The sequence below is a fragment of the Protopterus annectens genome, chromosome 1.part2 (genome assembly GCF_019279795.1).
Source record: "Protopterus annectens isolate FY-2018-M chromosome 1.part2, PAN1.0, whole genome shotgun sequence".
Lineage (NCBI taxonomy): Eukaryota > Metazoa > Chordata > Ceratodontiformes > Protopteridae > Protopterus > Protopterus annectens.
Genome location: NC_056727.1, coordinates 213,641,411 through 213,668,908, shown reverse-complemented (window position 1 = coordinate 213,668,908; position 27,498 = coordinate 213,641,411). Strand labels below are relative to the sequence as shown.

Below are 27,498 nucleotides of genomic sequence, written 5' to 3'. Positions count from 1 at the left end.
TAAAAAATATGCAAGAAATGGTCATTCATTTAGCACCTCCCTCGTCCTTTCTCTCTGCCTATGCTCTGATATTAATCCTCTCTAGATGTTAATCTAGCCTGCAGTTCAAACTTCTGCATGGCCTCTTCCCTCTTACCTTTTTCTCTGTAGTTGTTTGCACCCAGTGTGGTAGTTGGTCATTTTAGTTAGATATTTGCTGGAGTTGCAAACTGCAAGATCAAAGACTTGTGATTTGGACTGCCAAAACAAGAAGGGTCTTTATGAAAAAGTAAATTATTTGAATGTATTTTTTTCAGTGAATTGTACTAGAAGTAGTACAGTGCTCCAAGACAATATTTTCGTAGAATTTCAAGAGAAAAATGGAACACATTAAAGATTCAATGGCTACCTTGCATATTTACTGGAAGGAGATGTACAATGTTATGATATATATTTTTTTAAAAATGAGCACTACTGTAATATCAAAGGCATGATAAGAAGATTGACGTTATCAGAGATGTGGACTTGTTGGTATATGAACACTTCAAGGAAAGCTGAGATAAAATAGAAGCTAAACGCGAAATCCTAAATTCAGCACTACGTACATGCACCCTGACAGTGCCTGCCGGTGCTTTGTGTATGTATCAGATGAGAGTGATTAATACTTGGAGCATCCTCTGTGTAAAATGGGAAGGGCAGAAATAGTAGGTGTCGGCCATTGATTTGATGCACAGTGAAATATGAGCTTACTAATAAATTGGTATGAGTTCACTGTTAAATGTACATATCTCATTTTTTGTTATGCAGCTAGTGTATTTGAAGATATGCCTTTATGCAATGGCATCGAGCCACCGTTTGTTGACAGTGCCTCACACGAACACCAGTGATGACTTCTTCAAGAAGGAAATGGAGTCTGGAAAACACTTAAGACTTTTGCGTTCATTACCAGATGTATGTCCTAAGGAACCCACAGGTATTTATTTCATGGTTAATTAAGTCATCAAGTATTTTATGTATGTCTGTGTATGTTTAATTATTAATACATTATGGACCGTGAAATACACATCTTTGTGTTTATTTCTTACCACAATGTTGGAAGCAACTACATTAAACCAATTAAGGTATTGACTGTTTCAGAAATGTTGTATCCATTTGTATGTGTGTTATGAATCGTATGTTTTAACATGGATGTGTTCACAGTGATTGTTTCTGCACAGCAAAGAAGAAAAAATATTGTATAGGAACTGAAGTATTCCTAAGTAACGAGAGACACCAAAACAAGAACAAAACTAGGAACACAACGTCAAAGCTTGTTTTTAATGAGACAAAACGCAAAGCTTTCAAGCAAAAGCTCTTTCTCAATGCATACTTGTATGCTTGAAAGCTTTGCATTTTTTCTTATTAAAAACAAGCTTTGACGTTGTGTTCCTATTTTTGTTCTTGTTTTGATTGTTTCTGCGGTTTTGAGGCTGGGATGATTTCTCTCTAGTTTGCATGATGTTCATCGTGTTTCACTGTTGCAGTCTTTACTCTTGGGTTATCCTGCTGGCAGACTACCCGCAGTCGGCCTGAATTCCAAAGTCTAGGTCCGACATCGTTTGCTGTCGCCTCTTCCTTGACGTCAGTGCGCCAGGGGTATAAAAGATGCAGCTGACGCCATTTTCTTCAGTCTTTCTTGCTGCGCGGTGCCAAAGCAGTTTGCAAGTGCCGGTCGGCCGACTCCTGAGATTTTCACAGATGAATTTCAGATCCAAAGACTTCATTACAGCTAAGTACCCCATTGGGGAAACTTTTTTTCTTGCTCCAGACCGATGTCGGAAAAAGTTAACAATTGTATTTCTTATGGGAAGCAAATACCTCATAAGGATTTTCATTCCTTCTTACTGTATTCCTTGCCTAGGCCCTGATCAATAACATTGCTAGCTGTCGGTTTTGTGCTAGATTCAACCAACGCACTATTAAGCATCGGTTTAATTTTGCTTTTCATTACTTTGGCCGAAAATTCAATTATATAATGTCGTCAGAACAGCCGACGACCAGAGTTTCTAAAAAACGGAAGGAAAAAGAGAAGGACAGGCATCCAAGATCCAATACCGATGAGGCTTCCGCTAAGCCAGTTTGTCGGTTCTCAGTGAGGCAGTTTCGCAGCCCCTGACCCCCACTACCTCAGAGCCACAGGCAGCTGACGACTCCCACGTGGAGCCAGCTAGGCCTCTGGATACTCAAGGTATTGAACACTCGGAAATCATTCCCTCAGATGGGTCCGGAGCCGCTGAGCAGGCATCAGCTTCTGAGGGTGTTTTCAGACCTACATAGCTATATGTAAAGCCTACTTCAGCTTCTGAAGCAAAGACTAAAGCAGCTTTAAAGACAAAGAAACAAGTACAGCATTCCCCAGGACAAACTTCCATGCCTAAGAAACAGATGCTCAAAATGGCCGAAGACCTTATTACCTTGATTAGGGGTTCCCATCCCCCTCCTGACAAGAGGCCTAGGCAGGAGACAGACTATGACTCTTCAGATCAGGTTTCCATTTTCTCTGACTCCTTTTCTGTACAGGAATACTCTCTTCCTCCCTATGAGGATTCTGATGCTGAAGAATCCTTTCCTTCAGCCTCTTCTCCTGAGGATTATTCTTTTGGGGAAACCCTGCATACAATGAGGGAGCACTTCCACTGGGAGAGCCAAGATTACTCTGAATGAAAGAAAAGGCTTAGAGATTTTCATTACTTCCTCAGCACAGGCCTCTTGCTATTCCCCCTGTGCTAGACATTGTAGATGATGTATTTTCAGAGTCCGGCCTTTCTTCAGACTCCTTACCTCCAGCTCCTGTTAAACCAGACAGAGATACTACAGGGTTCCAGATTCACATAAATGTCTTTATAAAAACCCTGCTGCTGACCCAGAAACTATTTCTCAGGGTCCCAAAGGGGTTAAGACCGCTACTGCAAAAACACCCTATCCCTTCTGACAGGGATTCAAGGGCACTAGACAGATGGGGGGGGGTTTACACTTCTGCTACTTTGGCTATGAGGGAATTGTCAATTTCATATGATTAAATTTAATGTCACTGTTTAAACAGAAAATGTTGGCCAATTCTGATTGTGCAGAAAATAAGGACATGCAGGATTTATTGCATGCAACTGAACAAGTGGGAAAGCATACTTTGCAATGTGGTTTTGATTCTCTGGAGGCCTCCTGCAGGGCCGCAGTTACGGGTTCTGTCATTAAGAGGCATGCTTGGTTAAAGGAACAAAATCTGCCTGATCATGCTAAAGAAAAATTATTAGATGCTCCATTACAGCATGATACTTTATTTGGTGTTAAAGCAGAGGAGGTTTTGAAGAAAATGGTGGACAAAGCGAAATCTATGCAAACAGTAAAGGATTTTTTACAGGTTCAGCCACCAAGATTTAGCAGGAGCTGGCCTACAAAGAATTAGTCCTTTCCAGTGTCGGACAAGGCCACAAAGAGGCAGATACAGACATCCCAGAGGCAGATCCCAGCCCCAGGGCTCATATAGGCCTAAACAGTGGGGCGCTTCTACCTCCAAAAGTGGAGAAGACAAAGCACAGCCATACAGGAAACGGTCCCAATGACTTGCCTCTGCCAGCACCAAGCACTTATCTTCTTGCAGCCCCCATAGGGGGAAAACTAGCATTTTTCTCTCAAAATTGGCACATGATCACCCAGGACAAATGGGTATTGAATATAGTGTCCCAGGGCTACTGGTTCCACTTTCACACCCTGCCAAAGGCAAAAGGTATGCCAAACCTGCCACACAATCAATGGGCAGAGGCACAAAAACAAGTTTCGTCCCTTATGAACATGAGGGCCATTCAGCAAGTACCACAGCAAGAGCAGGGACAAGGATTTTACTCAAGACTTTTCTTGGTACCCAGAAAGGACAAAGCCTGGAGACCAATACTGGACCTGTCTATTCTAAACACATTTCTGGACGTTCCATAATTCAAAATGTCAACTCTGCAGCAGCTTCTGCCCATGCTGGGCAAGAAGGCTTGGCTTTTAACTTTTGGACCTAAAAGAGGTATACCTGCATATCCCAATCGGACAATCTTGCAGAAGATACCTCAGATTCATAGCTGGCTCAATGCACTACCAATTCTCTGCACTGCCCTTTGGCTTATCTACTGCACCCAGGGTCTTCACAAAATGCCTGGCACCAGTAATTGCATTTTGCAGACAAAGAGGAATTCAAATATATCCTTACTTGGACGACTGCCTTATACAAGCAGAGAACAAGGGCACTCTACTCTACATCTGGCGTTCGTAAAAAGATTATTAATTTGCCTAGGGTACACAGAAAACGAAAAGAAATCAAAACTAGTACCCTCTCAAGAGATAATATTCCTGGGTGCAAGCTTAAATACAACTGCCCAGATGGCTTATCTCACGCCAGACAAACAAAGGCAACTAACTTCTTACTTCAAAATGTTGGCAACAAAGACCCAGTTATCTGCAAGAAAAATTCTGCAGGCTTTGGGCTTCATGGCATCCTGCATTATGCTAATTCCATATGCCAGACTGCATATGAGGAAACTTCAGTGGTACCTAAAAAGTGTCTGGACTCAACATTGTCAAAGCCTGGAAGCATTAATTACCCTCATTCCTTGCCTGCAAAAGGAGTTTCGATGGTGGCCACATGCCTCTCACCTCAACAAGGGACAGCCATGTACTCTACCCACAGCCAGGCAGTCAATAACAACAGATGCATCATATTATGCCTGGGGCGCGCACATGGCAGGAAAATGTATTCAGGGCACATGGTCCACAAGCCAAATGCATCTACATATCAATCAAAAAGAGATGCTAGATGTTCAGAATGCCCTGACAGCTTTCAAGGATCTACTCCATCCAGGACAGCTACTGATAAGGACGGACAATACTACAGTCATGTGGTACATAAACAAGCAGGGAGGCACACATTCCTATCCTCTCTGCAGACAAGACATGACTGTGGGACAAAGCATTGACTTATCAAGTACACCTGCAAGCACAATTCCTGCCAGGAAAGAACAATACTCTGGCAGACGGAACTAAGCAGAAACCTCATGGATCCCCACGAGTGGAAACTGGATCCACAAGTCTTCAGCATATCAAAGGACTGGGGATGCCCAGACATAGATCTGTTTGCCTCCCCTCACAACTGCCAACTACAGAAATTCTGCACAAGGACTTGTCACAAGCAAGCACGGAAAGTGGATGCTCTGTCATTCAGCTGGAAAAGTCTAACAGTATATGCCTTTCCTCCTCTGCCTCTCCTCCCCAAGGTACTCCTAAAGGTCAGACGAGAAGCCAAGAATGATTCTGATTGCCCTAGACTGGCCACGCCAGCACTGGTACCCAGTCATAAAAAGCTTGTCTCAAGGCCCAGCCTGGACATTGCCTTTAATTCCTCCCTTACCGACCCAGCGAAACAGTCCTATTCTGCACAGCCAACTCAGGATCCTAAATCTGGCAGCATGGCGGATAATGTAACCATTCAAAACACACCTCTCTCTAAAGCAGTGATGGATGTTATTTTGGAGGCCAGGAGGCCCAGTACCAGAAAATCTTATGCAGAAAAATGGAAAAGATTCTGTGCTTGGAACCAGGCACAAGGAATTGACACATCTATACCAAATATTCCTCAGATTTTACAATACCTAACTGAGATGCTGGACAAAGGCCAATCCTTTTCATCAATTAAAATTCATACCTCTGCCATTTCAGCTCATTACAATACGGAACCTCCTATTTTTTCCCATCCCTTGCTAAGGCAGTACCGCAGAGGGGCCAAAAACCTAAGACCTCCAAGGAGAGCCCCAATACCTGCATGGGACCTCAATTATGTCTTGGAAAAACTCACACTGCCGCCTTTTGAGCCAACCAATACAGCTGACTCCTTTTGAGCCAGCCAATACAGCTGATATAAAGTTTTTATCTTGGAAAACAGCTTGGCTCCTAGCAGTATCCTCTGCAAGACGAGTTTCAGAGTTACAGGCACTCATGGCTGTGGAACCTTTCATCATTTTCCATCCAGACAGGATTTCTCTAAGGATGAACCCAACATTTATGCCTAAGGTAGTGTCCAGTGTGGCCCTTAACCAAACCATTCATTTTACCTACCTTTTATCCAAACGCATAGAATAAGGGTGAGAGACTTCTGCATTCCTTGGACATGCACAGACAACTAAGCTTCTACTTGGTCAGAACTAAAGCTTTCAGAAAAACTGAGCAAGTTTTAGTGGCATATGCTGCAGGATCTCAAGGAAAGCCTATCTCAAAACAGACCATTTCAAAATGGATAGGCCATTGCATTCGTTTCTGCTACTCACAACATGGCAAATCAGTGCCCAAGGGCATTAGGCCTCATTCTACCAGGGCAGCAGCCACTTCAGCAGCCTTTCTCAGAGGAGTACCAACCAAAGACATTTTAGAGGCTGCAACTTGGAGTTCAGTGCACACTTTTACAAAGCACTACCATTTACCTCTCTACTCTTAAATCCAGAGCAGGCTTCGCCACTGCAGTTCTGCAGGGCCTTATAGCCTCTCCTAATCCTTCGTGCAGAGTTTCGCGAAAGTGCTTTTCACCGAAAATGCACTTTCACAAAACATTGCTAAAAAAAAAAAAACATAAACTTAAAAAAAAAAAAAACATTAATCACGTTTATGCAGGGGAGCAAGCCCCCCCTGCAGCCCCACACCCCCTTACTTTTATATTCTCACTCCAAGATCGCACTACAATGGGGAAAAGGGAATATTCCCTTATCCCCACTGTACCCGCGATCTCACCAACAGCCCTTTTGCGATGTTTTTACTTTTTTCATTTCTGTTTCATGAAGGTACATTTTCAGTGAAAAAGCACTTTCGCGAAACTGTGCATGAGCGTTTGTGTTTTGGTAAATTGTGCATTTGGTAAACAGTCCTGGACCCATATGGGTTCACTTCATAACATTGTAATCTGATGATGTTAATCTTCGTTCATTCCTTACTTGATGGGGTTATCGGTTCCATCCTCTGAACCGAGCCAACCTCATACCAAGCTTACGTCAGCCAAAACCTTTCAAGCCAAGATCTGACCCACAATGCCCTGCTCCCTATTACCTCAGAATTCGTTTGCCACATTGCTGTACAGCCGTGTCAAGCCATTCTCTCTCTGCTAAGTGAACAAGTTTTTAAAGTTTTTCCATTGTTAGAGTTTAGAAAGTTTTCTGTTGGTTACTATCTCTATCTTCCTACCCTATCGCAACTTTGAGACTCTCTCCCTATAGTAATTTTCCTTTTCTTACCTTTGAGGGAATTCTCCATTACCTTCGTTGGTAATCCTTCTTATCTCCCTTTCTTACCCTTCTGGGTAGTTTTTCTTAATCTCTTGGCATTGTCATACTTCTCCCTTCATTTCATTATGTCAGATAAGAAAAGTAGTGTTGGTTTCAAACAATGTACGGAATGCAGCTGTAAGTTACCGCTTTCTGATGGTCATGATTTATGTGTTTATTGCTTGAATGTCTCCCACCTTTCAGTGGGCCCTCCTTGTGGGATTTGTAGAAATTTTTTGACTAGGACTCTCAATAAAAGGAAGAATAAATTAATTCTAAAAGGCCTTCTTAAAACTCCTTTCTGCGAGACTATCTCTGGGTCGGAGGGCTCACCTCCTCCTGCTAAACCCCATAAGAGGCGTGCTTCTTCCTCCTCCAGGTCGCTCACTTCATCTCCCTCTGGCAATTGTAAGGAGTCGACTCACACAAAGGTAAAAATTTCGAGCCCGGCGCTGCCGTCTGTGGTCCTTTCGGCTCCAGCCTCTGCACCGCCCCAGTTGATTCTTACTCCAGCTATGTCCTCTTTATCGCTACCAGCACTGGAGTTCCTGGTGCAGACACTTACAACTCTGACAGTTTCATTGCAGCCTTTTTTGGCACTGTCTCTACAGGTACAGTCTCCTTCAGCACCATTTGTGCAGACTCCTTCGGCTCCATCCTTGCCGATGCTGTCAACCTCCGGGATAGTGCCCTCTACGGTGCAGATGCCTTTGGCACCAATATGCTGTCCAGTGCAGTCTTTTTCGGCACCATTACCGGTGCAGACACCTTCCTCGATGGCACCGTATTCATCTGGGCAGACATTTGACACACCACCCTTTACGATGCCGACATCCTTGACTCCTATGGCGCGCTGCCTTTGTCGGCGCAGATAACCTCAACACCATTCTCCTTGGAGCAGACACCCTCTGTTCTGGGCTCTGCACCACACAAACTAGCAAGGACCTAGTACTGTTCTTCCCTGGATTCGTTTGCAGGAAACCAGTATAGCCCCTTTTTAGACAGGCCAGAATCTTCATCAGGTCTCTCTGAGGTCGACCAGGAGTCTCTCAGAACAGGATGTGTTGCAGCTTGTTGACCAGTTGCTTGTGGCCAGGGGACACTCTCAAGCGTCTAAAGCTGCATTCGCTCTTGCAGTTGACAGTATTTCTCAACAGACTCCAACTTACACTCCTCCTTCGACTTCCAGGGAAGCATTGAATCCCCATCCTCTGACAGCATCCATTCCATTGACACAAACCGTGGACCTCACTTTGGAGCCTGAATCGACCTTGTGGCCCTATGTGCACTGGGCACCGAGCCCTTCTCAGGCTAGTGGCTGTGCCGTGGGGTTAGGCATTCTTGGTTCCACGCCAATTTTTTTCTATGGCACCCTCCAGGAATCCACCTCCCCTCATGCTCCACAATCCTTTTGAGACTTCTGGTCTGGGGGTCGGCTCGTCGGACCGGGGTATGACCCCGGTTCTGAGGTTGTCATGCTCCCTTCCCTCTTCAGGCAGTCTGGCCTTCCAGGCCATGGAGATGGCAAATGTCTCTGCTGGCAAAACCTCCCTGTCGGAGTCCTTGCCCCTCTCTGTGCCGCAGCTGTCACAAGCCGCAACTATTGGACCCCGGGCACAAGGGCCTCAGGTTTCTCCCCCTCAGGAGATCCCTTCTTTGCAATCTTCCCCCGAGTTCCTCACTGAGGAAGTCCCTTGCAAGGCTTTGTGCAAGAGGAAGCACATGAACTCCACAGAGGAGTCTTTGACCGAAGATACAGACTTTGATGATGGGGAAGGGTCCCCACGGTCACCCTCTGATGAGGTGCCCTTTGGTGACATCCTTGAGATCCTAAGACAGAGGGGCAACTGGAAGTCCTCCAACCCTTCCTCACAGGAATCCATACTCCTGCAGGCCTTTCGTGCCCAGCCCCCTAACTCCTAGGTTACATCACAAGCCGATGAGTTTGTCCAGCTCATCGTTCAGCATACATGGAAGGCTCCTGACACCTAGGAAGCAATACGTTAGAGGTCTGACAAGATTTTATCTCCCCCAGCTGAGCATCCCCATTCGTCCAAAGATCTTCTAGTAGATGCCATGGTCGTCGTAGCAGCTGCAACCATAAAAGACTTGGCAGAAGAGAGCCAGACTGTCCATCCACCCAACAGAGAGTCCCAGGTGATAGACTCGGGAAGCATGTGTTTGCTTCATCGACCTTCTCTGTAAGGTCCTTGAACTACTTTGCACACTTTGCTATGCTCCAGAGGGATCTTATCAACCAACTCTCTGAAACCTTGGCAGGAGCGGTTTCTGATGAGGTGTGCAACAATGAAGCTTCTCGGATAGCGACCCTAGAATCGATATCCAATTCTTCTATGCATCTCATTTTACACGCAGTGGAAGGAGCAGCTAGAGCGGCAGGCGCAGGCATAGTCACGAAACGTCATGCCTGGATGTGCCTTTGCAATTTCGCGGACTCCTGTAAGACTTCCTTCATGAATGCCCCTGTTGAGACCGCTTCATTGTTTGGCCCTAAGGTTAAAGATACGCTGGCAAGGTGTGAACAAATTGGCAAGACCCTGTCTGCCATTGGTGTCTGACACTCCATGCATCAACGATTGTACTCCAGAAATCAGAGGAGCGGGAAGATGTGGCACAGAAAGTCACAGGGCTCTTTCCATGACACACGTGCCGAGTTCTTCCCTAGGGGCAAAGGGGGAAACTCTAATGGAAGATGCTTCTTTCGGGGCAGGGGAGGTCCGTGAAACTGGGGTTCCAGCGATTCTTTTCCCTGGCCAACCCTACCAGCGCTCCTGAAGCGTTGCCCGACTGCTCACGTCTGAAAGTGGTCAGGGGTCATTTGTCCTTGTACCCCACTGCCTGGAGAAACATAACCACTGATTCCTGGGTACAACGAATAATATCCAGAGGCTACTGCATCCTCTTCCATCTCTGTCCCACTTCACCCAGAGTCTTACCCCCGACGTCCCACGCAGTCAAAGGGAAGCAGCAGTACACGAAATCCGAAAGCTGCTACAAAAAGAGTCATCCAAACGGTCCCCCCAGACCAAGTAGGATCCATTTTTTACTCTAGGTTCTTTTTAGTGCCAAAAAAGACAGGGGACTCTAGACTGATTCTGGATCTAAGCTCAATAGACAAATTTGTAAAAACAGAGAAATTCTGGATGATCACGGTTCAGTCTATCCTTCCTCTTCTGGAAGAAGACAATTGGATGTTCTCTGTAGATCTTCAAGATGCATATTACCATATAAAAGTGGGCAAGCGCTCAAGCAGATGCCTCCACTTCCGCATAGGAGCCAGTCAGTACCAATTTTGAGTACTGACCTTTGGTCTCTCTACAGCCCCCAGTGTGTTCACCAAATGCATGGCAGTGATTATCTCTCACCTGCGACTTCAAAGATTCCAGGCATTTCCATACCTAGACGACTGGCTCCTTACTGCCCCCGCCAAGCGTCTACTGGAAGAAACCCTAGACTACACTCTTCTCACAGCTCAGTGCCTGGGAATCGATGTAAACTGGGAGAAGTCCAACACTACCCCGGCACAATCCTTCAAATTCATCTAAGTTCTGTTGGACACGAATTGCACAACATCTCTTCCAGATCACAGACTTCAAAGAATAAGACAACAGGTTCAGCCGCTAATCTGTCACCACAAATCCTCTGCTCAGTCTGTACTTCAACTCTTGGGATCGATGGCAGCCTCGATCACCATTGTTCCTCTGGCCAGGTTCCACATGAGACTTCTTCAGTGGTACCCTCTACAACATCCTTTCTTTTCAGATAAGTGTAACTCAGAGATGCAAGCAATATTTGCTCTGGTGGACATCTCAGTATCCCAAACAATGGTCTCGCCCCTTCAGCCCCCATCAGCCAAAAGCCACGGTGACCACGGACGCCTCCCTGATGAGGTTAGGTGGGGCTATGTCAGGGAAACTCAGTCCAAGGCACCTGGTCGGAGACAGAGGCCCATTTGCATATCAATGTCCTGGAACTGAGGGCGGTGCTATTAGCATTGCAAGCATTCCACTCGATCTTTCCGTCAGGGACTGTTGCAATCCAGTCGGACAACATGTCAGTAGTCTGGTACATCAACAAGCAAGGGGGCACCAGATCTTATCAGTTATGCCGAGAGGCCTTGAGAATATGGCAATGGGTGATAGCTTCCAACAGCTTTCTAATTGCAACACACATTCCCGGGAGCTCCATCATGATAGAGTACAAATTGAGCAGGTGCATTCTACAACCTCCCGAGTGGTTCCCTCAATCTTGTGATATCTGCAAAAATTTTTAACCACTGGGGCCAGCCTTGCTGGGATCTGTTTGCCTCTCCAATCAACTAAAAGTGCAGCAGCTACTTTGCCCTGATCCCCATCCCCCTTGGGGACAAACCTGAAACTGACAGCTTGGTTTCTCCACTTCCAATGATTGCCCGGCAGGATAACCTCTCCTCCCCTGTGCACAATATTTTTATTGCATGTCATAAATCATCCACCAGGCTAATCTATCTCAGCAAATGGAAAAGGTTTACGTTATGGGCAGTGAACAAACAATTGGACCCCTTGTCAGCCCCAGTTTCGGTGGTATTAGATTACTTATCAGATCTTTTTCAATCTGGGTATCAGCCTCTACTGTTCTTGTTCATTTAGCTGCCATTTCTAATTTCCACATTGGCTTTCAGGACTCTTCACTCATGTCACACAGACTCTGTAAGACTTTCTTGAAGGGCGTTTTTCACCTAAAACCTCCCTTTAGAGAAATAGTACAACCTTGGGATTTGGCTTTGGTTCTGTAAGCCTTAACAGCTCCCCCTTTGAACCTGCATCTTTTTGTGATCTAAAGTATCTGTCTTGGAAAACTTTGTTTCTGGTTGCAATCACACCGGCCCGATGTCTGTCAGAACTTCAAGCCTTATGCATCAAACGTCCCTACCTTATTTTCCATAAGGATAGAGTCTCACTGAGAACTAATTATTCCTTTTTACCGAAAGTAGTGTCAGAGAGGGCTATCAACCAGTCTGTTGACCTCCCAGTATTTTTTTCATAATCATTCTAGCAAGTGAGAGTATTGCCTGCACTCTCTAGATGTTCACAGGCAAATAATTTTTATTTGGACAGAACAAAATCCACCCGTAAAGCAGACCAACTATTTCTGGCCTTTTCTGGACCAAGGTAGGTCATCCTGTCTTTAAAGTTACATTGGCGTCATGGTTGAGAAATTGCATTACGTTCATCTACAACAAGAACGTCATCACCTTGCCTCACTAAGTGAAAGCCCATTCTACAAGGTTTATGGCAGCTTCAGCAGCTTTCCATGCTAGGACGTCCCTCAATGACATTTACTCAGCTGCGACTTGGGCCAAACCCCATACATTTATCCTTCATTACAAATTGGATCTGGCCTCCAAAAGAAGAGCTTCTTTTGGTTCCATGGTGCTCAGGAATGTCCTTCCTTGAGGGCCGTCCAGGAATACAGGTAGCTTGGGACTCTGTCCCATCAGTAAGGAATGAACGAAGATTAACAACATCAGACCAAACATCTAAAGTTATGTCTTACCATAATGTTTCATCTGTGTTGTTGTTGATTGTTCATTCATTACTCCCCACCCTCCATCCCCCTCTGGAGGTTCCTGGTGGATCTCATATGCTCCTTTTTTCCATTATTGTAGGTCTGTTATGACCAGAGGTAGCCTCTACTTTTGTCTGTCAACTTGCAAACTCGATCTGAGGTAACAGGGAGCAGAGCATTGTGGGTAGGATCTTGGCTTGAGAGTTTTTGGCTGATGTGAGCTTGGTATGAGGCTGGCTGGGTTCCGAGAACGGAACCGATAACCCCATCAGTAATGAATGAAGATCAGCAACACAGATGGAACATTATGGTAAGACATAACCTCTTTTTTATAACAATGAGACCATAACATCGAAAATTCAAAACATTGAAAACAAAAAAACATTGAAAGTGTGCTTCATAACATTGAAAACTACATTGCACAAGTAAATAAGATCCCCACCCCCTACAGCAACACCTAACTAACAAACACACTTTCTACTACGTTTCTGCAGGGGGGGCAAGCCCCCCTGCACCCCCCTTGCGGGGCACTCTGTCCCCACACTCCCCCGTAAATTAAATATACCAACTTCAAGATCGCACTACACTGGAAAAAAAGTTAATTTCCTAACCTCACACTGAGGTTAGGAAATTAACTTTTTTCCATTGTAGTGTGATTTTGGAGTTTGTATATTTAATTTATGGGGGTGCAGGGGGGCTTGCCCCCTCTGCAGAAACGTAGTAGAAAGTGTTTTGTTAGTTAGGTGTTATAGGTGGAGAGGATGTTAATTACATATGCATTGTAGTTTTCAGTGTTGTGAAGCACACTTTTAGTGTTCTGACTTTTCAGTGTTTTTTCGGTAAATTTAGATGTTTGGTCTCAATGTTATGAAACTCAACATTATGAAATTTCAATGTTATGAAGTAGACCCATATATGTATATATGTGTGTATGTATTTTATATTTATAAAACTGTATAGTATGTAGATACCAGTCCATTCCAGTATATACACACTATGTCACATCCAAGATTGGTTTCCTTCTTTTTATGCATGTTAGTGGCTTGGATAAACTGTGGCTTGTCATGATTCTGAATTTCATATGTATTCAATTATTTTATCTATTTTAGTTTGGTTACTGGGGTAGCACACTGATCACTATAGACCATTTACAGACACAGCCTGGGTGAAAAGATTCACAAACAAATGAAAACGGATGAAATTCACAAACACAAGGTAATCACAGGAGGTAGATAATCCCACAGACAATTTGTAAATAATATTAGTAGAGTAGAAAATCAAATGTGAATTATTTAGTGGTGAATACTAGAGAGAAGCAGCAGCTGAAGACCGAGGGTCAAAGCAGATGTGATGCAGGCTAGGAGGGTGTTAGATTGTGTCCAATGGCGAGTTGGGAAAGTGCATGAATAAGTACTGTTGTCTGTGTAAAATGAGTAATTTTATGGTCATTGTGGAGAAAAAGTGATTTTTACAGGTAACTGGCTATATCTTGCATATTGCTGAAATGCTTGTATAAAGAAATCAACATTTTTGTGTTGGAATTATTTCTCTGACAATGTTAATAGTGCTTCATCACTTGAGATGTAATGGAAACCTTGTATAGTTCTAGTATGCTGATCCAAAAAAGTGTCCCCCCCCTTAAAGATGGCATTGTAGTTGCGTAATCAAAAGTGAAGAAAAGCACAGGTACTGATTACATGAAATCAGTCAGAGCTCACTGTTGGTGAACCTGATAGGATCTAGTCCTTTCAGTATGTGAAAGACTTGCATCTAAAGCTGAGTTCACTGTGTTTTAAGGAGAAATTGGTTCAGGGCACTTGTTTATATCCAGGATAGAGGTGACGAGTAGTGATTCAAAATACAAGGCAGACGTAGTTAACCTTTCTGAAGCTAGAGAGGATTGGATTCAGGTTGATGAGGTAATAAAACTTAGAACACTAACAGCACTTAGCCCCCACATTACCATAACTGATCTGTGAAATGCAGCGTTTGGTGTACTTTCCTTAGCACAGAGCTAGATACCAATTACATTACCCCCTCAGCCCCACAAAAAGACCCTACATATTTTAGAATGTGATTTCTTTATTCGAGTGTGAATAGTGTATTTTAATATGGATTTGATTAGGTGGTGCAGTGCATTGTGTTCTTACCACCCCATTGCCTTGCAGGAGGTCTGACATCTTGTGCTGAAGTAGAGTTACCACCTGTCCCCATTTGGGCAGTTGTGTCCTGCTGAAAACACTAAAATGGCAAATGTCCTGATATTTCAGGACAAGAAATATTTCCAAAATTTTCTTTAGTAGGTGTAATTCAGTTATTTTGTATTTGAAACACTTAAATACTATAAGAAATAGTGTAAGCAACTTAAATATTAAATGAATAAGCTTTTATTTTGGCAAAGATGTGGAATTCTGTCCTTTACATTGGCCATGGGTATGTTTTTTACTGCAACATTTCACATTTCTACAAAAAAATGTCCCACTTTGAGCATTTGAAAAGGTGGCAACCCTATGCTGAAACTTTAATTGCAGGAAAATGAAATAGTTGAGGTAGGTTTTGATTGTTTTGACTTTTTCCCCTGTGACTGAGAAATGACTGGAAAGAATGTGTTTTGAGTACCCCCCCCCTCCAAAAAAAAAAATAAAATAAATAACCACCTCTTGGCCAGAAGTTTTAACCACTTGAAGAAAAATAAAACTTCGAGGAAGCCAGTGATGATAGAAACCTTTTCATGTTACCAGGAATTGACAGGAAGAGCTGTAATCTGTCTTCTCCTTTCCAGGGGAAAAAAATCCTTGATTTCTTGTGCAGCTGATTAATTGAATTACCTGCTGTAGACTGTGCAGCTGATATTTGAATGAGCTGCAATATTTGTAGAAACCAATTTCAAACATTGTAACACATTCCAAAATTGATAAGGAAAGTTTTGACCTCTCAATATCAACTGCTACTTTAAGTTGCTGCCATGATTGGATGACTTTTTGATGTGTAAAAGAATTCTAACGGTGTGTTTAGTTTGTTGAGGAGAATTTGATTCAGGCACATAGATTTATTTCCAGTGTAGAGGGCAGCATAAAAAAACATTTGGATGTTCATCATATTGATCACTGCTGAAGTAACCTAAGCTATATGAGGTTGTATCTTGCCAAAGCTGTAACAGCCAGACAGCTTCCAAAACATCAGGGCACCTTCTACGCACCCAGTTATGCAATACAGCTGGAGCAGAGCTGACTAAAAGACATGCTTAGTAAAGCTCTGAAGGGCTGGGCACCCAAGAAGTAACTCCTCTTTGGGCTTTTGAGGCTTGATGGTTAGTTAATGTTTCATTGCTGGGTAGATAAAGTTCCCTTTGGAGGGGAAACTTTCCACCTTCATCTTTTTATTATTTAAAGTTACTTTCCTGTTAAAAGTATTTTTAAGCTAGGATAATGTTTTTGTTGATTGTCGTGCGACTTGACTGTACTTTGAAATGGGGAGTACACTTTTGTTCTTATCAGTTTAAACGTTTGAACTGTTTAGAAAAAACTAGATTCTCTGTGGATAAACTGTTTGCTAGCCCCAAAAAGTAAATTAAATTGTGTGCTTTTTACTGTTTTGATTGTAAAAAAAAAAGTTACTTTTATGTACGTACTGTTTTTTACTGGCTTGTGCTACTTAGCTTCCCTGGGGAAAAAACATTTTTTTGGCTTGACCATGGAACAAACTTACCAGTCCCTTGGACAGAGAAAAGGTTAACCAAACAGCCTTTGTCATCACAGCAGGCTAGCAATTTGCCTTAGCCACAGGTGGGTGACTGCTGTGGCCAAAACTAGTTCCTCAGACCACTGCTCTTTTTCTCTGGATCCCTCTGGTGCTGTCTATATTGTGGACCAGGGATTAACCACATCCTCTGTGGCTGTTGAGGTCCCCTTAGTGGGAAAGAAGGCGAGCCACTCTTGTCCTTGGAGAAGGTGCAGAGAAATTACCCCTGCTTTGTTAGAATGTTGTGTCCATCCCAGGAGAAGCTGTTGCTTCCATTAATAAACCTGTTTGTCCCAACTTTCATGTCAGAAGGAAACAGGAAACTAATAATTTATCTTCTTCTACACCAGTTCCTCTAGTCAGGAATAGTTTGTTCGGACTGGCTCAGAGTCTTGTACAGACTGTTGAACCTTCCTACAAGGTGGTTTCTGGTAAAAGAAAAAGGGATTCATCTTTTCTTGAAGAGGTTCAAGATTTTGAATCTGTAGTAGAATGTGATAGGACAGATGCAGGTTTTTCTCACCAGATTTCTTATTTAGATTCAGAGGCAAGCATGGTATCTGAATTCTCTGTGAGGATTCTGTTTTGCTGAGACTGTTTCCAGAATGTGCCAGTGTTTTCAGTGGGAGAACACTGAGGGTTCTCAGTCCATCGTAAAATATTTTCAGTTGTTACAACTGGAATTTTCAGAACCCATCCCACCAGTGCTGTCAGCATTGGAGGATTTGTTTGTCAAAGCCTCTGGTTTCCCTGATGGCCAGTCTGCTGCACCCAGGAAAGCAGATCGAATGTACAAAGTTCCTTAATATTTCAAGTTTTTTATACACGTATCTCATATCTGACCCAGAAGCTATAGTTTTAGTTAATCCCACTGCTGCCAAACATTTTCTTAATTCTAATCCTTCTTTTTCATTTAAGGATGGTAAAGCTATTCCTAAGTTTGGGAGAAAGTGTATGCTTCTACAGCTTTGATTTTCAGGATTTTAAATTGGCAGTCTCTTATGTTAAACTTTATTCTGATTAATTGTGCAATTATGAGGAATGCTTTTATCTACAGATGATCATCCTATTGAGCACTGCTGCAGTAGCCTTAGCTATATGGGGTATAATAGCTAGCCAGCTTTCAAAGTGTCAGAGCACCTTTCACAGAACCAGACCAGTGGTCAGCTTGAACTGAGTTGATTAAAAGGAAAGGTTTGGGCACCAAAGCCCTCCAGAGCTTAACTGCCATTGAAGAACATGCTCCTGTGGGCTTTTGAGGATTGATGGTTGGCTTGTGCCATTCCTTTGCTGGGCAGATATGTTTCCTTTGGGGAAAAAGGTCGGCTTGTGCCATTCCTTTGCTGGGCAGATAAGTTTCCTTTGGGAAAAGCCTTTCACTTTATAAAACATTGTTTAGTTTGTTAGATATGTATTTAATTTACCATCATGGGACTTAACTGTATATTTAAATGGGAGTGTTCTTTTTTCCTGTCAGTGTAAAAGTTGTTTAGAATAATTGAAAACCATTGTTTTGTGGAGAAATTGTGTTATTTTACTTTCTGTGGCTGTAAAAGTGTTTTTAAAATGCTTTTTACTGTGTTTTGTATGAAAAAAAGTGACTTTTTTATATTTTTACCATTTTTATGCTTGTTTATCTCAGGAGGGAAGTGCCATTTTGGCTTGACCATGGAAGAAACTACTCACCCCATGGTCTGGCCTTTTTCCAGCCAGAAAAAGAAAGTTAAGCAAACAGCCTTTGTCTTAACAGAAGGCTAGCAATTTGCCTCTGCTGCAGGTAGAGACACTGCTGTAGCCATAACTTGTTTGTCAAGTAACTCCTCCTCCACCTTGGATCCCTCTGGTGTAGCACCTACAGTCACTAAGGGCTGGCTGTTAGCCACTTCCTCTGTGGCTGTTGGGTTCCCCTCAGTGGGCAATGGGAGCCACATGTGTTGGTTCTGTAAGAGGCAACAGGGAAGGCTTTCCTGTTTTATGAATGTTGTGCCTATTCCTGGGGAAGCTTCTGTTGCCATTAATACAGTCGGTCCCCTTTTTTTTTTCTCAAAAAGAATCTGAAAACTAAATATGTATCTGTTCCTCCTCAAATTTCCTTAGTCAGGAGTATTTTACTGGGTCTGGCTCAGGGTTTGATTCAGGCTATTGATCCTTCTTATAAGGTAGTTTCTGGTAAAAGAAAGAGGAGGTACCTTTTGTCCTGAAGAGATTCAGAATTCTGAATCTGGGCTAGATGAATTTGCTAGATCTAGGGCTTTCTGATTCTGACTCTGAGGACAGTTCAATTTCGGATTTTGCCTATGGAGGGGGGGTCTCTTTCTCTGAGACTGTTTCCAGAATGTGCCATTGTTTTCAGTGGGAAAACTGTGAAGTTTCTTGGTACCTTAGAAAATACTATGAGCTGTTTGGATGAAGATTCCTTCACACATTTCTCCAGTTCTTTCAGCTGTGGAGGATGTGTCACTGCGTAAAATTTCCTGATAGTCCATCTACTGCCCCTAAAAAAGTGGATAAAATGTTTATAAAGTTCTTGAATCTTATATTTTTGTATATTTTTCCCAAACCTGACCCATCAGATACAGCTTGTGTTGATCTTAATGCTGCTAAACATTTGGTTAATTCCAATACTACTCTTTCTGATAAAGATGGGAAGATTATTGATAAGTATGGGGGGGTGTATGCATCTGCAACTCTGACTTTCAGAATTTTGAATCATTAAGCTCACATGTTAAAGTTTATTCTGACTGTGAAAGTACGAGGAATGATTTTGTCTGCAGTTTCTTCTTGTGAGGAAAATCTGCATTAAATAGTGCTGGTGTTATTGTACAAGGCACTAGTCATTGTTTATAGTGTGTGCATGACTCAGTTTTTACTTCCAGAACTATTGCCACTGGTACTGTTTTGAGGAGGTTTGCTTGGTTGCATTCGCAGAACCTCCCAGGTGATGTGAAAAAATGAGATTTTAAATTCTATGTTGGATAGAGATATCCATTTTCGGCCCTCTGCTGCAGAGGTTATCAGAAAGTGTGATGTGAAGGGGTAAGTTGATACAGGGAATATCTAAAGTTTTTAAGCCCGCCTTTTCCAAATCTTATAAGGGATTCTTTAACCCTTTATCCAGCTTCAATAAAAAACAAAATAAACATTATGACTGGTGGTGGTGCTGCGCTAGCGTTGTCGCCTCACAGTAAGATGCTGTCCGGTTCGATTCTCAGCTAGAGCGTCTTCTGCGTGGAGACATGCGTGAATGGGCGTAGCTTCGTTGAAGGTTGTGCATCAGGGCTGGTAACTCGGCACGTAAAAATCAACTACCAATCATTAGCGGACCGGAGTTACGCTGTGGCGACCCCTAACCAGGAAAAGCCAAAAAACAAACGAACTGTAATTCGAGTAAGCAGACATTAAAGAAAAAATGGCAAAAAAGGGTTGAGAATGAGTTCAGGAATAACCGCAAACCAAAGACAGTTCAAGAAATCAGAATGACTGTTTAAGCGACCTATTTCCCCCCTCCCACCCTCGTAGTCCTTCTTTACTTCCAGAAAATCCGAATCTCCCATTTCCTCTTTGGCAACCAATAATTTCAGACAAATTGGTTCTGAAGATAATTCATCAAGGTTATAAATGGCAGTGGGAGGACCCCCCACACACACTTCCAAGGGGTAGTTCGTCACCCGCCAGACTGTTACCCCCTGTCCTTCAACACATGCTGTCTCAGGGAGTAATAGATCTCCTTCCCAGGTTAGGAAAGGTTTTTATTCAAGGATATTTTTAGTGCCAAAGAAAACGCCTGGAAATCTGTTCTGAATCTATCTTTCCTATACCTATTTGTGTTGCCCATTTTCAAAATGAAATCAATTGAAAACTTGTTGCCTCTTTTTCCTTACTTAAGTTTCCTGGTAACACTCGATTTAAAAGATGCTTTTCACATACCTGTTCATCGAGACACCAGTTGCTTCTTAAGGTTTTGTGTCTGGATTACATTATCCATTCTCTGTCTTACCCTTTGGACAATCCAGTGCACCAAGAGTGTTCATAACTTGTTTAGCTCCGATTATAGCTCATTGCAGGCTATAGGGTATCCACATTTTTCATATTTAGATAAATTTATCATTGCAGAGTCTTTTTAATGTCTGGAATGTATCACTTGGATGAGAGAATCTCGTACACAGGCTGGGATTCCAAAATAACATTCAAAAGTCTTTTTTGATTCCTTCATGCAGTATTGTATTCCTGAGGTGCCTACTAGACGCTTCAGTTTAGTGAGCTTTTCTTCCACAGCAAAAAAAAAGATCTATACCTAAATCTGTCTAAGGTTTTCCACTCAGACCTTGGTGACTGTGAAGGGTTACCTCAGGATTTTGGGTCTCATGGTTATCTATGATTCTTACTGTATGCCTGACAAGAATGCATATGAGAAAGATGCAGTGGTATCTAAAGTCTGTCTGGTCCTAGCACCATCACAGTCATCAATCCCCTTTTCCCCATTTTCTTCATGGGGTCAGAGTGTTGTCAACTGTCACCATCTCTCTCTATTCAGCACCACTCTCTTACTTTCTTTGACACTCATGCTTGATTGTCACAGGTCTTCTCTCACAAAATCCATCCACTTCTTTGCTCGATACCCTCGTTTTTTCTGTTGCTTTCTTCATGTGTCTCTCGAATCTTCTTCATCAGATTGTCTTCTGCTTTTCTGCACATGTGCAGAAACAACTGTAGTCTATTCTCATTGACCATTTCTGCATTTGGAGCTATTTTGGCTTCTGCTCTTATGTCCTCATTTCTTTGTCCCACAGTGTGCATCCCTACACCCATCACAAACACTTATTCTCCATCACCTCTAGCTTCCACAACTGCTTTTCTTTTACTGCCTAGATTTCTGTGCCATACAATAATACTTGGTCACACCACTGTTTTTACACCTTTTCAGATTTTTAGGCCTTTCTTCTGTCATACAGTACCTCTGACACTCTGTGCCAGTTGGCTGCAGCCCCTCTGATTCTAGCATTGACCTCTTCAGACTTCCTTCTCTTATACTACCCATCCCAGGTAATTGAACCAGTTAATCTGTTGCACTGTTTTCCCCTTCTGTCTCAATTTTCATCATCTTCTGATTTCCCCCATTTGCTGCCATTACATTTGTCTTATCTGCGCTCTGTTTCATTCCATATACCTTCAAATTTGCATCTCATTCCCCTGTCTTCTGCGGAAGTTTTTATTTTGCATTTGTTAGCCGGGGTAGAGATCCCATTGGACACATTTCAGTCTCCGCCCAGGGAAAACGCAATAGGTACATGGCATGTATGGAGAATGACAAAATACAGCATATACATATACAGAAAGTGAATGACATACGTGGGTTGAGAGTATAAAAGCAATAGATACATAACAATACACAGAATGACTGAAAAATGGTGTATAAATGCATTTAATATTGAGTGGCATCAGAGGTGGCATGCTGAAGGAACTGCAGTCAAAAACTAGAATCGGAGCAAGGTAAGTAGTCAGAAGGGAATGAACAGGTTAAATTATTTGACCAGAGATATAACACTTGCCTTTTCCTTGAGTCTTGAAATGTGCTTTTATTTGTGAAAATGGGGTAAGATGAATTATCTTTAAGAAAAGGGAGAAATTCCTGTAATTTGGGATCAGTGACTAAAAAAGCTTAGTCTGTGCAGCAAAGTCTACTTTGGAGAGTTTGAATTAGAGGACATGAGTGGTTAGATGTCTAAGGTTGTATATTGATGCATCTCTGAGTAGTCTGGAAGCTAGTGAAGGGAAGGTGTCATTCTTGATAAGTTTGAATAGTTCAGACGCAAGTAGAAAGCACGTTAACCAACTAACTTTCTCAGTGTGGTTTTGCAGTGGTGTTCATTTCTTGGGGAGAGTGATGAAATCTGGAAATGGCATTTGAATGGACTGAACTGTTTCTTTTAGAGACAACAGCAGCTTATGGGAGACAGTATTCTAGTTGAGCCAGTACTATAGCATTACCTAGAACAGTTCTACAGTGTCTGGATAGAAAAAAGGATTTTTATGTGTAGTCCAAATGGAGTTGTAAATTTAGGAAGGGGTTCAACTAAACTGACATTTTTAATAGTGTTAAGATGATCATGTCTATTTAGAGGGTTGGAGATAGAAGTAAACTTTTGCCTAGTGCCAAAAAGCATTGTTTTTGTTCTACAGGAGTTTAGTAGCAATTATTTATCATTAACCCATTGAATAAGGGCATGAAAACCGGTCTGAAGTATGAGTTCGACAGAACAGTTGGAGTGGAGTTAGGACCATATCATCAGCATAAAACAGGAGAGGAAGTTGGGGTAAGTAAAAAGAAAGTAAAAAAAAAAAAAAATTGGTCTGCCTGTAATGCTACATCATCTGAATACAGCAACTCTTTTGATCTGTCCCCTTCAGCCTGTTAGCTAATTTAGTCCATCACCAGTATGAACAGCAGTGGGGTCAAAGCTGTGCCCTGATGCACACCCGCTCCCACTGGGAAACTCCTCTGAGAGACTGAACACTGTTTGTACACGTCACTGGGTCTTTCTACATAGCCTGCACTAATTCTGCCAGTGTCTCTGGGACTTTGAACCACTGAAGGACTGTCCAAATCTGCTTTCTTGGGACTTTGTCATATGCTTCCTCCAAGTCTAGCAATGGCTAGTTGCATTCTTTCCTCATCTCTGTCTTACTGCAAAAGTTGGGTCAGTTGTGCTGCAGCCTGATCTGAACTGCTCATCCCCCATTTTACTTACTTCTGCTCTCCTTAATTGTTTCTCAGTCCTCCTTTCCAGAACTTTATGCATTGTGACAAGAGTTTGATACTTGTATACCGCTCACAGTTGTGAATGTCACCTTTGTTCTTAAAAACTGGCACTAGTGTACTTATTTTCAATCATCTGGGATATGTCATTCTCTCCATACTGCTGAATACCCTTGGGAGCCATTTTTCCCCGTCTCGTCTAACATCTTGATCATATCTGCTGTGACCTTATCTGAGCCTGCTGCTCTCCTTGACTTCATTTTCCTTAGTTGTTTTTACTTCTGTGGTGACCTGCTCTTCATCTTTCATTGTAGCCTTTGTATAGGGGTAGCGCAACTTCTGTGGGTTTTCATAGGTTCTGTGGGTTTTCATAGGTTCATAAGCATTTACTAGGCTAACGATCACAAGGGCCTTTTCAAGTCTAGCCATGCAGCCCAAATCTCTGACAAGTTCTGGTACCCTTGATAAGCATAAGCATGGGCTTGGGAGATGAAACATTTACAAACAGGGGCCTGGGAGATAAACAATTTATAGGCTGTCTGAGAGACCAGTGCCACACCAGGAATGAAATTCATGTTTTCCATCCAGGTGTTCAAGATGTACATGAATTGGGTTGGGGAGCAAATCTGCTTCATGTGGATAGGGAGCCTTTTCCAATGAAAGGATAGTTTCTGGGATACATATCTGCCTGTCCAGCAGGTCCTGTTTATATCAGTGGCAAGGTTTAAGTCTTTAGAATGGGGGTAATAATGGTGCTGTTTGGCAGATATGCAGGAGGTACATCGGAATGGAATTTGATAATGCCTTGAATGCCAGGCATAGATCTCCCCCCTCAATAGCCTGTAGAAGAAAGAATACAGGGATAGGGTCTTGAGGTAGTCTGCACAGGACATGTTGCTTACACACTGTATTCTTTAAGTGAGAAACCTCTGTGGGCAGTCCACCTATGAACCTATAAAGGTTTACTAGGCTAACAACCATAAGGGCCTTTTTAAGCCTAGCCATGCATCCCAAACCTGACATGTTCTGATACTCTTAAGTATAAGCAGGGGTTTGACAGATTAAACCTTTGCAAGCAGGGACCTGGAAGATGAATCATGTATGCAGGTTGCTGGTGTCTATTAGAAACATAGGTGCCAAACCAGTGATGAATTTTCTGTTCCCCATCCAATTGTCAAGTTACACTTGAATTGGGTTAGGGAGGAACTCTGCTTCATGTGAATGGGGAGCCTGTTTCATAGACGGGATCGTCTCCGAGATACATACCTGTCTCTCTAGCACAGGCAAGGTTTATGTCTTTAGAATGGGTAATTCTGAATGCCCTGTATGCCAGGCATAGATCGTAGGAGACAAAATACAGGGATGGGGCCTTGAGGCGGTCTGCATAGGATGTTTTACTTAAGCCCTGTATTCTTTTAGTGAGGAATCTCTGTGGACGTTCCAGTTGTTGGATATATCTGGTTAGGTATGTAGCAAAGGGAGCATTGTACTCTATGATAGGTCTGAATGCCAAATAAAGTGGAACAGTGACTTCCTTGGACTTGGATGCTATACCTTTGTTTATAAGTTGTGCAACATAAAATGATTTCTTCACTACTGTAGACACATGATCGTCAAAGGCTCGATTACTATCTGTGTGTGTCCCTAACTACTTGGTCAACTCCAAGGGGTGTGTTGTTAATATGATAGTTACCAGGGTGGATGACTTCTCAAAGATACTATTCTGCATTTCTTGGCATTTAGGTTTGGTCCATGCCTCTGACACCAGTTGGTTGTCTGTGTATGTCCCTCCTGGAGAACATGTTTGTCAGTGTGAGATTCAGTGACAGCTCCTAATTTGCAGTCATCTGCAAATTGTCAGCCAAAGACCACTGATATTGGCCTTGATTTCAGAGAAGTAAGTGCTAAAAAGGAGCAATCCAAGGACTGATCCCTGAGGGACTTCACTTGTAACTGGCCTCTTTGTAGAGGTGGACTCCCCAGTTCTAACTTCCTGGGTTCTGGCTGTGAGCTAGTTGACTGTCCACCGGGTGACATACCAGTTTGTACCCAACCTCCTGAGTTTGTCAACAATGCCCGAGTGGGGTATTGTGCCAGATACCCTGGCCAGATCAAGGTAGGCAGTGTGAACCATTTTTCCCTCATCCATTGCTTTGGTTACCTTCTCAAAGAAGTTCACCAGGTTGAGCAGGCATGATCCACCCTTGACGAAGCCAAACTGGGTTGGGTCCAGTGTCTGGAGGTTTACTACATCTCTGCTGATCATTTCTATGATAATTCCTTCTATAGCTTTACATATAAGACTAGTGAGGCTTATGGGTCTGTAAGTGGTCCACCTTTGTGCAGAGGATTGACTGTTGCTGTTCTATGTTCATGAGACACGCAGCCTGTTTGGAGACTACAGTTAAATAGTAATTCCAGAAGACCTGATAGGTCCTGTTTCTTGTTGTTTAGAAGGCACCCAGGGATATTGTCTAGGCCCATTGATGCAGTTGGAGCGTCCTAGTTAGGTTCATACCAAAGGGGGTATTGTAATCGATGATAGGTCTGATTAATGCCGAATGTAGTGGATCATTGACTTCCTTAGACTTAGATGCCACACCTTTGTTTAGAAGTTGACCGACATAGAATGATTTTCTCACTACTGTAGACATGTAGTGGTCAAAGGCTAAATTGCTGTCTATGTGTTCCCTAAGTCCCAGATTACTAGGTCATATCTTAGGGGTGTGTTATCAATATGATAGTTACTATTGGTAGATGACTTCCCGAAGGATACTGTTATACATTTCTTGGCATTTAGTTTTAGTCCATGGTTCTGACACCAGTTGTTTGTCTGTCAACCCTTCCTGGAGAGCATTTCGGTCAGTGGGGGATTCAGTAATGGCTCCTAATTTGCAGTCATCTGCAAATTTATTCAGCCAGAGGTCATTGACATTGGCCTTGACTTCAGAGAAGTAAATGCTAAAAGGGAGCAGTCCCAGAATGAATCCTTGAGGAACTCCACTTGTGACTGGCCTCTTTCTAGAGGTGAGCTCCTCAATTCTAACTTCCTGGGTTCTGTCTATGAGCCAGCTGGCAATCTGCCAGGTGATATATGGGTTTGTACCTAACCTCTTCAGTTTATCAGCAATGCTCTAATGAGTTATTGTGTCACAAACCTTGACCAGGTCAAGGTAAACCATTTTGTACTCATCTATTGCTTTGGTGACGACCTTAAAGAAGTCCACCAGGTTGGGTAGGCATGACCTGCCCCTGGCAAAACCAAATTGGGTTGGTTCCAATGTCTAGGGGTTTCTTATGTCATTATTGATCATTTCTGTAATTCTTTCCATGGCTTTGCATATGAGACTAGTGAGACTTGTGGGTCTGTAGTTTCTGGGGTCTGTAGATGGCCCACCTTTGTGCAGAGGGATGACTGTTGCTGTTCTCCATTTATGAGGCACAAAGCCTGTTTGGAAGCTACAGTTAAATAGCAATTCCAGAGGGGCCCAATGGGTTGTTTCATATTATTTAGAAGGTATCCTGGGATATCATCTGGACCCATTGATGCAGTGGTACTGGCCTTGGAGAGAGAGCATTAAGGACCTGTTCCCTAGTGACATCAGGGAGAGTTGTATTTGATGATATTTCCTGAGGGAAAGTTGAGGGGGAGAAAGGGGTATTTGGTGATATTTCCTGAGGGGGAGAAAAGGGGTAAAGCTGGAGCTGAATTTTTTTTTGTCCAGTAGGTTTGCTGTATATCCTGTTTCAGCATAGGTGGCTCCATTAGCAATGAGCTCTGCACACAATTGTGTGTTGTCTTTGAGGTTGCAGATATAGCTAAAGAATGCCTTGTTGTTGTCCGTGGGATGGCAGGCCCAATTCATCTTAATTTTGGCTTTGGTAGACTTTGTCCTCTGAGTTGTTTGTTTAGTTTGTGTGCTTTTATCCTGGTGGGTGCTGTGCCTCCTAATTTTGCCATGATTTTCTTTCTTCTGTTGTATAGCCTATTGATGCGATTTCACCAGTGTGGCTTGTTTTTTGAGTTAGTTCTGTACTTCTTCCTGCTGGGTACAGCTGCGTCTATGCAGCTATAATATAGGATCAGATGCTGTCAGTCTTCACTTAATCCTTGACTGAGAGTTTGGTTTC

The 27,498-nt window shown here is 42.9% G+C and overlaps 1 protein-coding gene across 1 annotated transcript in view; it reads left to right on the top strand.

The window, feature by feature from the left end:
• The window catches only part of VPS54 (VPS54 subunit of GARP complex), a 1,876,392-nt gene that overhangs the window by 169,794 nt on the left and 1,679,100 nt on the right, over positions 1-27,498 (top strand). The window contains exon 4 of the mRNA XM_044055553.1: positions 787-952. Within this exon, the coding sequence (XP_043911488.1) occupies positions 817-952 (136 nt within the window). The 5' untranslated portion in view covers positions 787-816. The remainder of the gene's footprint in view (positions 1-786; positions 953-27,498) is intronic.